Source organism: Tiliqua scincoides, chromosome 1 (genome assembly GCF_035046505.1).
Source record: "Tiliqua scincoides isolate rTilSci1 chromosome 1, rTilSci1.hap2, whole genome shotgun sequence".
In the NCBI taxonomy this organism is placed as follows: Eukaryota; Metazoa; Chordata; class Lepidosauria; order Squamata; family Scincidae; genus Tiliqua; species Tiliqua scincoides.
The window spans coordinates 260,718,182-260,733,526 of NC_089821.1; the positions used below are offsets into that span (position 1 = coordinate 260,718,182).

The 15,345-nt window shown below is 39.6% G+C and overlaps 1 protein-coding gene across 2 annotated transcripts in view; it reads right to left on the minus strand.

Annotated features, from left to right (window-relative positions):
- The window catches only part of LRPPRC (leucine rich pentatricopeptide repeat containing), a 146,827-nt gene that overhangs the window by 53,543 nt on the left and 77,939 nt on the right, over positions 1 to 15,345 (minus strand). For both annotated transcript variants that reach the window (XM_066624545.1, XM_066624552.1), the window contains exons 24-25: positions 6,799 to 6,923; positions 4,792 to 4,898 (exon numbers count right to left, since the gene is read on the minus strand). In XM_066624545.1, the coding sequence (XP_066480642.1) occupies positions 4,792 to 4,898; positions 6,799 to 6,923 (232 nt within the window). The remainder of the gene's footprint in view (positions 1 to 4,791; positions 4,899 to 6,798; positions 6,924 to 15,345) is intronic.

Sequence of the window (15,345 nt, forward strand, 5' to 3'; positions counted from 1 at the left end):
GGGATTTCCATAATTACAGTTGCCAGCTTGGCTACTTGCTATCATGCAAATGCTGCTTGAAATATGCAAGTACTAGGCCTATCTGTCCAAAGACCCCTGACCGGGGATAGGGAAGCTTTTTCATCTAACTACTTTAAACAGGAAGCAAAACAAATTTAATGTAAACTGGCTTGTAGTCTCAAATTGTCAGAACATTTCTAAGGATTCATTTATTGGTTCAGATTTTCCAGGCTATGTTACACATTAACCAGCTGAGAGGATCGCATCACTTAAAATTAGAATAGAGCACCAAAACATCTTGGCTCCAGTGAGGATTTTCTATCATCAGCTTTTTATAAAGTCAAGACAAGTACAAACTATATTCAGACTTCTGAGATGTTACACCTCCCTTCTAGTATTACTGCACTGTGCCTTACTGCAAGATAGTCTAAGGAACAGTGTACGACATTCATTTAACAAAAGAAAATACTGAAGCACTGTAAATTAACAAGAATAGTCAGAATGCAGTAAAATCAATATAAGGTACAATTTCATCCAAACTCTAGGACAATCTCATTACACATCACTCATTTCCAAAGCCAACATATTTTACTCAGGTAAGTGCAACTTCCATCTAATTTAGGGATGCACAAATCTTTATCTCTGTGGGCCACAAGGAGGTATGAGAATTGCATGGAGTCCATAATGAACACCTAATAAAATACTCAACTTTCCCTCTTGAAAAGACAGTGCTCAGGGTGGCTGACAATAATAAATCAGCTGCCAATTTAAAAAATCAATAAGAATTAGAAAAAGTTATCACACTGTATGGTGCATACACAATTACTAAGCACCCATATTTCTGTGTTAAAATCATGAAGCTCCTATCCCCCCTCTCCAGATGTTTTTCTTCCCAGATCACGGTATTAGCATCTACACACAGACACAAAACAGGGTTTCATCCCCTTAAAAACCTATGATCACCTCCCCAGAGACCCCCAGTTAGTCTCACACATATCACCATTATTTTTTTTAAAGTTAATTGATTCACCAAGGCTATTTCAAATTAGTAATAAATTATTCAGAACACACCAACACAACATTCAAATTTCAAGTAATGAAGTTTGTGTCTGCCCTCCAACTTTAAGTATATGCAGTATAAATCCGAAAGTATTATTCCCCAAACAGACCCCAGTCTAACCATATATGTGCACCAGTACAATCCCATTCACAGGGAATAGTGTCACATTTACAGCTGTTGAAGACTGAAGAAAATTTTCTTTACCCAGCGTATAATTAATCTGTGGAACTTCTTGCCACAGGATTTGGCAATTCCCTTTAAAAGGGGATTGGATAAATTTATGGAGCAAAAATCCATCACAGGTTAGAAGCTGTGATGGGTATACCTCCTGGTTCTAGATGTAGGCACTCTCTGAATGCCAGATCAAAGGGAGTGGCAACAGGATGCAAGTACAGGTATAACCAAATTATCCACAGATTTTTCACCTGTAATTTTATCTCAATTTGATAAGGGCTCTTTAAATGAAAGGGGAAAAAGTCATTTAACAATAGCCTCATTAATATGAGAGAGGTCAGACAGCTGACAACCCATCAATCATTCCCTCTCCAGGTTTCACTCTAAGGCAAGTGACCCTTTCCTTCCCCCCCCCCCCGAATATGTGAAAGAATGATAATCACTTTGCATTCTTTCCCTGCACAGTGCTCTAGGTAAAGGGAGGGGTCACTGGCTCAGAGTGAAGCCTTTCTAAGTGCCTGGACAGAAACTGACTGATGGATTGTCTCCCTAATGCCACTGTCTTTCATTACAAAAGTAAGCAAGGCTGTTTTTAAATTGCTGAGCAAAGGGACTTTTTTAAAAAAATGGATTTGCTTTAACATGATTTTTGCCATCCACGTAGGTTCTGGATCCATGGTATACCATGGATACTGAGACTCAACTTGTATCTTATAGTCTTGTATGCTCCCTGAAACATCTGGTGGGCCACTGTGAGATACAAGAAGCTGGACTAGAAGGGTCTTTGCCCTGATCCAGCGGAGCTCTTCTTATGTTTGGTACTGGCAGCTTTCCCTGCTGCTGACACATGCCACTGGGCACAGGTCAGCTTCAGCTTGAGAAATGGAGAAATGAATGAGAGAGGCAGATGAGCTAAGATGAGCTGAGGTTGGGTATCTGACGGGAAGAGCCATGTTGACTCATCTCAGCTGATGCAGCACAAACTGAAAGAAGGGGGTGTAGGATATTCAGTGGTGGGAATCACATAGAAGGTTGGTTGGTGCATACTCATTTTCATACTCACTGACATCAAATATAGTAGTATGCTGGCAGCAGTATGCCTGTGCATGAAGGTAGTTGGGTGCACTAGACAGGTGCCACTGTGGCAAGCTGGAAGGCTGAAAGAAGGAGTTGGAGGAGGCATCTTGACAAGAAGCCTCTTGATACATTTGGCTTGTGGGACATAGTTTATCTGTCTCTGACCTAAACCTTGGTTGGCAAGGAATTACTCAATTTTCCAGGTCAATGTTTCTGAATTTGGGAACACTATTCCCCAAGGATGAATGTTTTAAATACACACATCTCAAAACACTAAGTCAAATTATGTTTGAAAATAAAGTTGATTCTATCAACTCACAATGGCAGGAACTAGTGAACACACAGACACACACAGGCCCCCAACTCTAGCTGCCTGTCCTTTCTAAATAAATTACAGGCCAAGGCTTTGTAATTGCTACATATTATTCATTTGCTTGGAAGAACAAGGAAAATTAAAGTGCTGAAGAGTGAATGAAACAGCATAATCCATATTAAAAATCTCAAATGAGACTCTGCCAGGATTAAGCAAGTCTAAGAAATCCTAATCCAATGAACAGAAAAAGGACATGCAAGAATGCCAGATGTTTACTTTCTCTCCTGATAAACCAAGAGGAGCAAAAGTTTCTGGAATTAATGTTTTCAGTTTCTTTTTAGCCAGTTGTAATCTATTGAATTCTATTTCTTAAATGAAACAAAATGTTAAATGAATGGTTATTTAGTAACAATGGAAATACATACAAAGAAATTGGGTATCTGTTTACTAAAGTATCTGTTTACAAAAGTTTCTAAAGACAAGTTGTTATGTTAAGCCTATAGTGTAAATAGACTGCAGGACAGACTGCTGCATGTGCAAACAATATTGATGCTAGGTAGACCCACAGGAAGGGTGGGCATGCAGATGGTGGCAGTGCAGTAAGTATTGTTGGAATGTATGAATGATACAAGCAAAAAGCACTCGTGTATAGCTTACTTGTTTCTCTTTCCAAACTTTTCACCTCTTCGGCAGCTCAATTCTATGCTCTGACACCACTGTGAGGTACAGAGATGCCAAATGGATGCTTCTGTAACCTGTGGGCCAGGGCAGCTACCGGAGTCTCCTTGGGGTAAGGAAAGATTTGTTCCCTGACCCCATGGTGAGCTCCATTTGTGGCAATGGGTCCCTTGGATCTGCGCCAGCTATATAGGAGGCACAGAACCAAGGAGGCCCATGTCAAACTTTCAAGCGGGAGTGGACATAGATTTCAGCAGCGGAGTCTGCCCTGCCCCCCCCTGCCGGGGCCTGAACCTCCCCTCAGTACACCCTCCCCTTGATCTGAAAAGTCTCACTGCTGGCCAGCAGGAGAACTTACTGCTGGCCACTCCAGTCCAGCAGTCTTCCCAGAGCTGAGGCTCAGTGCCAACTGGCACTGTCCTCTCTGCTGGTGCAGAATGTCTTAGGACATCCAGTGTCGGTGGTACAAACATACCACCAGTGCTGGGTTCAATAAGATTGGGGTCTAAGTTACTTATATGGAACAAAATGTTGGCCTACATAAAAGCAGCAATTCAAGTTAAAAATGGTCTCATCAGATAGTGCACTTCGCGTAAAACTGCCATTGAAAAAGCAACTTGGGCATGGTTGCTCTACCTTCCACTGTTTTCTTTTCCAACTTTCTTTCTTATTAAGCAATTATTATTAAATTGCTTTATGACTAATTGAAAGGGATCGTTGGGGATTTTTTCCTATTTCAAAAGTCTAGTTTCACCTTTTCAAAAGATGATTTATTCCTTCCACTAATGTAAACCGGTCAACTAATATTAAATTTGGAAGGGGAAAGCAAATTTGCACACGCACACAAACTATTAGAGAAAAATAATCACAATCTGGAAAGGCTCTAAGGCTGCCCTTTTGACTTATCAATTTCAGTAAGCAAAATTTCAATCAAGCCTAGATAAAATATACTAATCCTAAATAGACCAAGTTTGTCACCTACCACTTTCTATAAGCTGCTTACCATACTGGGGAAAAAAATGCTAAATTAAATGCCAAACAGTAGCAGACAGCACTTGTTTCGCTGATTAACTTGTAGACAAGCATTACAAATAAATTGGAGCATGGTCTGCAGTAAATTAAATTCCAATGCTTTAAAGAACAAAGAATTTGTTGGAAAGAGGATTAGCAACTTTACACCCAGGAATGCTAGTTTAATTTAATTGTTCCACAATCCTAGATTTAATATGCAAATATCACTTGGATATTTAATAGTGAAATTGACAAAGTAAGAAAACAATTTCAATATACAACCAGGCTGTCTTACTTCTTCCCACAATGAAAAAAGGGGGTTAAGTCTCCATCAGACACCCCTCCCCTTTTCATTACTAGGATTGGATTCTATTAACATTAATCAGAACAAGACTAATTAAAGGTTAAAAACTTTAAATACGTTCTAATTAAAACTCTAAATAGCTGCATGATTAGAGTGTTATAGTTACAGTCTCACCTCAATGATTTTCTTGGCTTCTTTGTATTTTCCAGTATGCAGGAAGGCAAAGAAGAGATCATAGAGCATCGTCATCTCACCTCTCTCCTGGGTCACAAAGTCCATAGCTACAGAAATTTAAAATGCCCATGAGATTAATAATAATAATAATAATAATAATAATAATAATAATAATAATAATAATAATAAACAACTTTATTTTTATCCCGCCCTTCTCCCTAACGGGACCAGGGCGGCTAACATATTTAAAAAAACAGATTTTAAAAACATTAATACATAGCAGATAAAAACATTTAAAAAACACATTACAGAGGCCATAAAAAGAGTAGTCAGATTAAAAGACAGAATAAAAGAGCAAGTCACCGAGGAATCAAGCCTGTAAAAAACTAAAAGATGTATAAAAATGTTGAGGCCAGAAATCAGAAGGCTTGTTTAAACAACAGTGTTTTCAGGCCTCGCCGAAAACTCTCAAGAGAGGAAGCCATTCTCAAATCAAGGGGAAGAGAGTTCCATAATGTTGGTGCCACGACCGAGAAGGCCCTATTTCTTGCAGCCGCCCCCTGGACCTCCTTGGGTGGTGGCACTTGCAAAAAGGCCTTCTCTGATGACCTGAGATGGCGAGCCGGATTGTACGGGAGTAGGCGGTCTCTAAGATATCCTGGCCCAGAGCAGTATAGGGCTTTAAAGGTCAAAACCAGCACCTTGAATTGGGTTTTGATTACCTATTACCTATTTAGAGCAGAAAAAATACATCCACAGACAAGATAGCAGTGTCACTAGGCACCCATGCCATAGAATAAATTATGTAATTGTTTATAGCTACTCATTCTAATGGTTTCTGAAGTTGCTTTGGCACTCATTGCATTGCACTTGTTGGAAGAGTTAAATGTTACTGTGGTTCTTTTTTGCAAATATTGGGACAGTGTGGGAAGTGAGAACTTTTTCTGACCAAAACATATGGGGAACATTCATGGACTTCACTAAAGTTGATTCTCCGTTGTGGACAGAACAAAATGCTGCCATAGCCAGAACAGCACATACATTCACAATAAATGCTTAGAAGTAATATAATCTACTCTTCTATTTCCTAGTCCCCATGCCAGTGCAGATAGGACTGTAGCCAAAATGGGAGCACCCACAAAGATGGAGGGTATCTGTATAGTTACTGAACTCCAGATGTTCAGGTTAGGGCTGGGCATGATGAGAGAAAGAATTAAATTCAGTGTAAATAACATAGTGTTCTGGAAAGCTGACTGTGAAAAGAAGCAGTAGGCAAGGGAAAAGACTGGAAACAGAGAGCAAAGAAAAAAAGCTAGGAAGATTGGCAATATAGTGAGAACGAGTGTGCTGAAGCCTAACAGTAAAACCCAGAAATGTTTACTCTGAAGAAAGCACCATAAAATCCCATGGGACTTTCTTTCAGGAAGATGTGAAAAATGACCTAGGAAGATTTGGGGGGGGGGGTGGAGAGAGAGAGAGAAGTCTCCCACTAAACACCTGCAGCCTAATCATTTGATTCAGGATGTGTTTACTCTCAAGTAAGCCCCACGGAGTCCAAGACAACTTACAGGAAGATGTAGGAAAGATGCTGGAAGATGTGAATGATCTTCCTCTTAAGTTTAAGAAAGACTCTTAAGTTCCTGTAGTGTGATTCAGGGAATACCAGTATTTGTTCTAAATAAATAAACTAAAACACTGGAAGGATAAGTACTCCCCCAACATTCCCCAATAGATTGAGGACTGCTTAACTTTATCAACACGTTGTCTATAAGCTATATGTTCAAGTATGTACGGATAAATTTTTGGACAACTGGAAGTCTATTTTAGACATTTACATGTAGATATTCTGTGTAATTTTTATGTTATGTATTTTTCATTTTCTTGTTTTTCCTATTTTTGTTATTGTGTTTACAAGCAACAGGAAGACTTTCTTCCATCCTTTTCTCTCTTCACTGCTGTACATCAACATTGACAAAGAAAATCCCATCACAAATGGAGGTAACCAACCTTTCTGTAAGAGTTCGGTGTCTCCCTTCTCTATTAACCTGCACAAGATATCATGCAGTTTAGGGAGTTTGCCATACTTCTTACAACAGTCAAACACAGCTTCCAGGGCAGCCGCTAAATCATCCCTAAAAAGATAATACATTCATTTTCAGATGGAAGCAAGTATCCTATAACACAAATATTCGAAATCAACATTTTGATCACCATACTCCAAGCTTACAACTTCATGGTTCTGTACAAAATGTATTTTGTAGCCAATTTAATTTCAGATACTTTCTTCAGTGACCCAAACAAAACCTAATTTTGAGATTTTAATAGCACACATTTGAAAAAATTAAAAATTAGCTGATTAGTAACTTAAAAGATTAAGTAATTATTTATACAGTGAACACTGTTACTGGGAAGGAATTCTCAGGTTCAAGTAAACAGATAGAGAGTCATTTATTAGAGAAGTTCCTTTTCAGCACCCAAACTGGTGACAAACAAGAACTCCATTCTAAACGGGCCAATGTGAGGGGCTGTGGAGATTTGGTATAAGGTGAGCATCATTTAACAAAGGTCAAGTGACACCAATGTTGATCAATCTCACCTCTTCCAAGCCTCCAAAGCTGAGGGGAGCTGAGCTCCTCTTGCCTCTGGAGGTTTTTCTGAGTGAGCCCTGCAGAGTCAATGCACATCTGTGCACCGAATAGCAGAAAAGAAACCTTGGAAAACTGGAAGTGACTTTTTTTGCCTTATAAGGCATTCTGAAGCCTGGGGAAGCCCCTGGAGGAAGGAAACTGGAGGTTGTCTTTTCAACCATTTCAGTCATTCTGAGCTCTGCACAACATTCACCTGTATTCCTGATGAGGTATGAACTCCGTCTACGAAAGGTTTGTTTATCCCAACAGAAAAACCATAGACCTAAGTTATGTATTTGCAAGATGTAACAAAGCAGTTTATAAATATTTTGAATATATATTTTTAAGCCAGTTGAAAAGTTGTAAAAAACAAAAAATTAGAATTAGTCCATAATATTCTCAAAAACAGTTTGTACTCATGTATCAGATCACTACAGAAAGTCTCAAGACAGAGAATTTTAAACATACAACTGGTATTGTATGGTGTATTTTACCACAGACAAATATTTTTATACCATCTCAAACATAGAATTGTTTTTTTTAATCTACAATATAAAAATGGCATTATTTATAGCTTTGTACTGCTAGTTTTAAAAGTATTTTAAAATAGAAAAATATATTAAAAACAAATGACAATTTTTCTGCAATCCATGACTGCGTAGAAATGAGTCTAGTTTGATGGATCTCTACCTTCTCCCCTTTACTGAGCCCTGTTTACAGTGCATCTTCTGGCACCCCACAGAGTCATTTGAATTATTGTCATTTGGGGTGAAGACTAAATTACAGGTTAATTTCAAAACTGCAAGTGGATGATGCAGGCTAGATTACTGTCATACAAAAGAAATACTATGGTAGCTACCACAGATGGATATAAAGCTATACATAATCAGTGCTTTCTTCTGCTCTGGATGCAAGTTCAGTTAACACCCACAGAAACAGCTCAGGGACAACTCCCAATGATTCCACCTAGGGTGCAATCAAATACATTCAAGTTGTCTTTATGTTTAGTTTCTGACGAGGCCTCTTCAAAAGAGCAACAGTATTGTCTCAGCTGTATTCTCTCAGCACTAAATTGACTGTTTAGGTCAAAGCTATCAATAAATGAATGAATAATTGGAATGCCAATCAAACAGACACATTAATAGTGCTCTGGCTCTATATATACATTGCTGAAGATATTTAAACTGTGTGTGTAAAATAAACAATCCATGAAAGGCAAACAGGTTAAAACAACGTACAGGTGGCCATGATTGAGTACATAAGCATCTGCACGTGTTTCTCCACTCAAACTCACTATTTGACAAAATATTATGAGAATATTAGAACACCACTTTGGCTTTTAACACTGGGATTCGATTAGTAAACATTACTTGAATACCATAATACTATTTTACAACCCAATTTTAAGATACTAATCAAAGTTACACAAGCAAAGACACTGAAGGACTTGGATCCAAAGAACTCAATGTACTCTGCAGCTTTTTGGACCTCTTTTGCACTATAGCCCTGAAATGGTAGCACTTAAAGATATACCAAAAGAGTGTGGGAATCTCTGTAAGTGGTGTGTGATGCACAGGGGTGTGGGGTGGGGTAGGGTGGGAAGTGTGCTGCAGCTGGAGGTAGAGATTCGGAGGAATACTTTGTAGAAAATGGCAACTGCCCCAAGAGGAAGCAGAAAGCCCTTATACATGGGAAACTGTATTCTAAGCCAAGATTTCTAACAAACTACTGTGAAAATTGAGTACAGTCATTGAATCAGCATACAAAATTCCATTTAGGATACAGCATACACACATTTGCTCAGGACTGCTTTTGGGACACTTCTTTCTTATAAAAAGCTTTCCAAAACTTGTGTTTAGGCTTGCCAACTCAGCACTACAAACTCGCCCCATACAGTAGGTAATGGACTGAGCCAGAGAAGGAGTAGACTTGCCTAAAGCAGCCTAGTAAGTCATAGCAGAAATGAGATTCAAACTAGCAACTTTCCAATTCACAGCTTAGCCTCTTAGTGACTATACACTGGTTATCCTGCGCAACAACTCCTTCTGAGCAAATTAATCAACAAAAATCACACAGACTTACACCCACTATGAAAAAAATATGGCCTTATGTAGTAACCTTAGGCTTAATTCACACATGAAATCAGAAGAGCAACACATGAAATCGGAAGAGCAACACAAGAGCAAACAGCAACTACATAGCCACTGCCCAACATAGAAATCCATTCATGTTAACTGGGTTCCCCATGTGCTTGTGTGTAGTTAATAATTTTTGACTGCACAAAGCAAACTACAAGACCGTTGAAAACCACCAACAGGGAAATTGTTCTATGAACGTCTACTCAAATGTATGATTTGCACAACAATTCAGGCATTTCACTAGGGCTTACACAGGACAACTCCACAGTGGACTGCACCTAGAATGACTATATCTGGCTTTTGCAATGAAGGCAGCTATGCTAACCTCTGAAGGGTCAATCTGCCTAATCTTAAAATTATTCGTGTGTGTGTGTGTGTGCACATGCAGGCGTGTGTGCATGCAATTCTACTTTATGAGAAATATCTGACAACTGAATTTACTTACAGGAACAATGGAGGTACAATATGGAGCAATGATTTTTTTAAAATGTGTTGAGTCCTCCAATGTATACTGAGCATCCTTAAATAGAGGCGATTTCCTATGTAATCTTGAGGTTCAAAACAGCAAATCAAAATGTTGTGTGAAACTCATGGCAATTTGGAAATGGTATCATTTCTCTTTCAGATGATTGCGTCCCATTGCAATCGACTTACTTGCATTTCCCACCCTGGGATGCTTCTGCAACTAGCTATTCTTAACGTAATTTATACAACAGTGTGTGCCTTTCACTGTTCAAAGATACACCTCAATTTTTTTTTTAAGTATTCCTTTCCAACTTAGACATCAACTTCTGGCATGCTTATCACTCTTGAGCCTCACATTATATCTCAACAGTCCAAACTCAGCAGCATTCCTTAATTTGGACGTCCTTTGGTGTTGCAGTCTAAAGTATCTGGGACTTGTTGGGTGCAATAATAAGGTGTTGGATAATGATCCCAACCTTTGAAGGAATCAGATGTGACTATTCACAAAACTATTTGAGCTTTTATCAAATTGCATGAAAGAGAAATTATCTGTAGACTCTGACCCTGAACTGTTCTTCTCTTTTGAACTCATTTCAATTTTAAATTACAATAAATTCTCTTCCTTAAAGGCTGCTGTTCTCTCAACGTTACCTTTTTACTTGTTACAAACAACTTTCCAAACCAAGGAGTCTGCTTGATAAAATAAAAAAAAAGACTAAATATTGATTTTAATTGGAATGAAGTGCTTCAGTGTTCTACATAAAGTGTTAGTGAAGTGGCAATTTACCTAAGGGGTTTACTGATTGAAAAGCTCTCAAACCTGAAATCACTAGAGGGGAAGAAATAAAAAAAAGGACTCTGGGAAGAAAAGAAAGAATGCCTCAAACAAATCCCTCTACAAATCTGAAGCAGATGTTAGTGTGGAGGGAAATCAATTCAGTAAGGTACAATCAGCTTAAAAAATTATTCAGTTAAAAGAACGGGGCTCTTGAAAGAGCTAAATGCCCCCCCCCCGTTCATCAGCTATAACGAGGAATCTTCAAGGAGACTGGTGTTGCAATTACAACTAATCCTCCCCAAAAAATTAACTGTGTTGAAGGCTTTGTAATTTCCCTAGGTACAATTTAGCTGTCACTTACTTTAAAATTTACTCAAACATGCGTTCCGAACAGCACTAACTTCACATGTCAAGTGCTTTCCAGCCAATTGAGTCTAAACTGGAAGTCGGTGTTAAACAACTGAATGATTAGACAAGATAGCTCATTTCCCTGCTCTTTTGTTCAGAATAAAATGCCACATTTACATTATCAGGCTCAACAGGATTTTCTGACAGAGAGAAAAAAATCCTGGTGAACACTGTCCGTACTGAACACATGAAGCCTGTCATTTACCAATCATCCTTCAAAAAGCAATAGCAATGAATGTAACTTAATTATGACCCAATGATCCTTGACGAAAAATCATCTTATCACCATCCTGTTCCCCTAGGGCAAATGAACCACTTTTGTCCTTTGGCACTGATGATGCAAAATTCCTAATTGCAATAATGGAGTAAGAGACAAACCTTCTTTGCTTCACTTAAAGAGGAAAAAAGTTTGTAGAGAAATGGAAAACAATCCAGAAACACTGTGGACACTAGAAATAAAGATACAAAAAGGCGGTGGGGGGAGAAACAAATAGGACTACAGCTAGTTGGATAGAAAGCAGTAACATGCAAAAGACTAAATTGCGAAACAAGATAACTAGATATATTTAGACCACGATAAGATATACAGCAACCTAAGTTTAAAATTTATCACACATGAAAAATGAGAGATCACTGACATGCTTCTGTTCAGACTGGAGCATAAATTAACACATAGCCTCTTCAACCGACAGCAAGAGTTAATGATTCAATAATCATTTTTGGCAGATGCAACCTATTTAGAGCATACATTTCAAGTCAGACTTTACCTAGTTAAATCAGCCATTTTCATTTATCTCATCTACAAACAAGTTTAACATTTTGACAGTATTAAGGCTTTTCTCCATATTTAACCATGCTCGAGAAATACTTATACAAGGGCTAAACTGAAATTACTGCATTTTTCACAGCTGAAAAGAACTCCTCTCTTTCAAAATTGAACATAAGAACAGCCCCACTGGATCAGGCCATAGGCCCATCTAGTCCAGCTTTCTGTATCTCACAGCAGCCCACCAAATGCCCCGGGGAGCACACCAGGTAACAAGAGACCTCATCCTGGTGCCCTTCCTTGCATCTGACATAGCCCATTTCTAAAATCAGGAGGTTGCACATACACATCATGGCTTGTAACCCGTAATGGATTTTTCCTCCAGAAACTTGTCCAATCCCCTTTTAAAGGCATCCAGGCCAGATGCTGTCACCACATCCTGTGGCAAGGAGCTCCACAGACCAACCACACGCTGAGTAAAGAAATATTTTCTTTTGTCTCCTAACTCTCCCAACACTCAACTTTAGTGGATGTCCCCTGGCTCTGGTGTTATGTGAGAGTGTAAAGAGCATCTCTCTATCCACTTTATCCTTTCCATTAAAATTGTTTAACAATAAACACAAAAGTTCACTAATTTACATTGCTATCTTTCACAGTCTCTCTCAGTTAGTTTCATGGGCCATCACATTGACACTAACATGTCACCAAATCTGATTTGCTATCTAGTTATTATGACACCATCTTACTCACTTGACAATCCCTGATTGGTTAGAATCACTAATGACTGATCCAGGAAGCACTTCCCTTACTCTCAAAGGGCTCCTCAGTGACATAATCATGCAGCTAAATCTGATTACCTACGTAGTGCAATGACACCATCATTACATGATCATAATTCATAGGAGGTCACTCATGTGACTGATCTAGTAAGAAATAAATTAACTAGAAGGAAAAACTGCAAACAGATTTTTTTTTTGCCAAATAAATATTTGTTTATGTTTAATTTTAATTTTAATGAAAGGGACAAAGGAAAAAAATCATAATGAAAAGTTCCATATTTTTTCATAGAATCTACTATATTTACCAGTAATAGGAGACAGTTTCAAAATTAACAAAGTTGAACCATTTTTTACAAGTTTACAAAGATGAAAATTTTAAAGTAACCTTTGCAATGAATAAGCCTCTCATTCAACTCTTCCTGAAGTCAAAGCATATTGACAAAGAAATACCAGTGTGCAGATCTAGATTTCTTATAATCTAATGCTACTTTTGAGATAACACATAAGAACATAAGAACATAAGAACATAAGAACAGCCCCACTGGATCAGGCCATAGGCCCATCTAGTCCAGCTTCCTGTATCTCACAGCGGCCCACCAAATGCCCCAGGGAGCACACCAGATAACAAGAGACCTCGTCCTGGTGCTCTCCCCTACATCTGGCATTCTGACTTAACCCATTTCTAAAATCAGGAGGTTGCACATACACATCATGGCTTGTACCCCATAATGGATTTTTCCTCCAGAAACTTGTCCAATCCCCTTTTAAAGGCGTCTAGGCTAGACGCCAGCACCACATCCTGTGGCAAGGAGTTCCACAGACTGACCACGCGCTGAGTAAAGAAATATTTTCTTTTGTCTGTCCTAACCCGCCCAACACTCAATTTTAGTGGATGTCCCCTGGTTCTGGTATTATGTGAGAGTGTAAAGAGCATCTCCCTATCCACTCTGTCCATCCCCTGCATAATTTTGTATGTCTCAATCATGTCCCCCCTCAAGCGTCTCTTTTCTAGGCTGAAGAGGCCCAAACGCCGTAGCCTTTCCTCATAAGGAAGGTGCCCCAGCCCCGTAATCAGCTTAGTCGCTCTCTTTTGCACCTTTTCCATTTCCACTATGTCTTTTTTGAGATGCGGCGACCAGAACTGGACACAATACTCCAGGTGTGGCCTTACCATCGATTTGTACAACGGCATTATAATATTAGCCGTTTTGTTCTCAATACCCTTCCTAATGATCCCAAGCATAGAATTGGCCTTCTTCACTGCCGCCGCACATTGGGTCGACACTTTCATCGACCTGTCCACCACCACCCCAAGATCTCTCTCCTGATCTGTCACAGACAGCTCAGAACCCATCAGCCTATATCTAAAGTTTTGATTTTTTGCCCCAATGTGCATGACTTTACACTTACTGACATTGAAGCGCATCTGCCATTTTGCTGCCCATTCTGCCAGTCTGGAGAGATCCTTCTGGAGCTCCTCACAATCACTTCTGGTCTTTACCACTCGGAAAAGTTTGGTGTCGTCTGCAAACTTAGCCACTTCACTGCTCAACCCTGTCTCCAGGTCATTTATGAAGAGGTTGAAAAGCACCGGTCCCAGGACAGATCCTTGGGGCACACCGCTTTTCACCTCTCTCCATTGTGAAAATTGCCCATTGACACCCACTCTCTGCTTCCTGGCCTCCAACCAGTTCTCAATCCACGAGAGGACCTGTCCTCTAATTCCCTGACTGTGGAGTTTTTTCAGTAGCCTTTGGTGAGGGACCGTGTCAAACGCCTTCTGAAAGTCCAGATATATAATGTCCACGGGTTCTCCCGCATCCACATGCCTGTTGACCTTTTCAAAGAATTCTATAAGGTTCGTGAGGCAAGACTTACCCTTACAGAAGCCATGCTGACTCTCCCTCAGCAAGGCCTGTTCGTCTATGTGTTTTGAGATCCTATCTTTGATGAGGCATTCCACCATCTTACCCGGTATGGATGTTAGGCTGACCGGCCTATAGTTTCCCGGGTCCCCCCTCTTTCCCTTTTTAAAAATAGGCGTGACATTTGCTATCCTCCAATCTTCTGGCACCGTGGCCGTTTTGAGGGACAAGTTGCATACCTTAGTCAAGAGATCTGCAACTTCATTCTTCAATTCCTTAATAACCCTTGGGTGTATGCCATCAGGGCCCGGTGACTTATTGATCTTTAATTTATCAATGAGGTCTGAAACATCTTCTCTTTTAACCTCTATCTGACTTAACTCCTCAGTTAGGAGGGGCCGTTCGGGCAGCGGTATCTGCCCGAGGTCTTCTGCCGTGAAGACAGATGCAAAGAACTCATTTAATTTCTCTGCCATCTCTAAGTCTCCTTTTATCTCCCCTTTCCCTCCCTCACCATCCAGAGGGCCAACCGCTTCTCTGGCGGGTTTCCTGCTTCTAACATATTTGAAGAAGCTTTTATTATTCCCCTTAATGTTGCTGGCCATGCGTTCCTCATAGTCTCGCTTGGCCTCCCCTATCACCTTCTTACATTTCTTTTGCCACAGTTTATGTTCCTTTTTATTCTCTTCATTAGGGCAAGACTTCCATTTACGGAAGGAAGCTTCCTT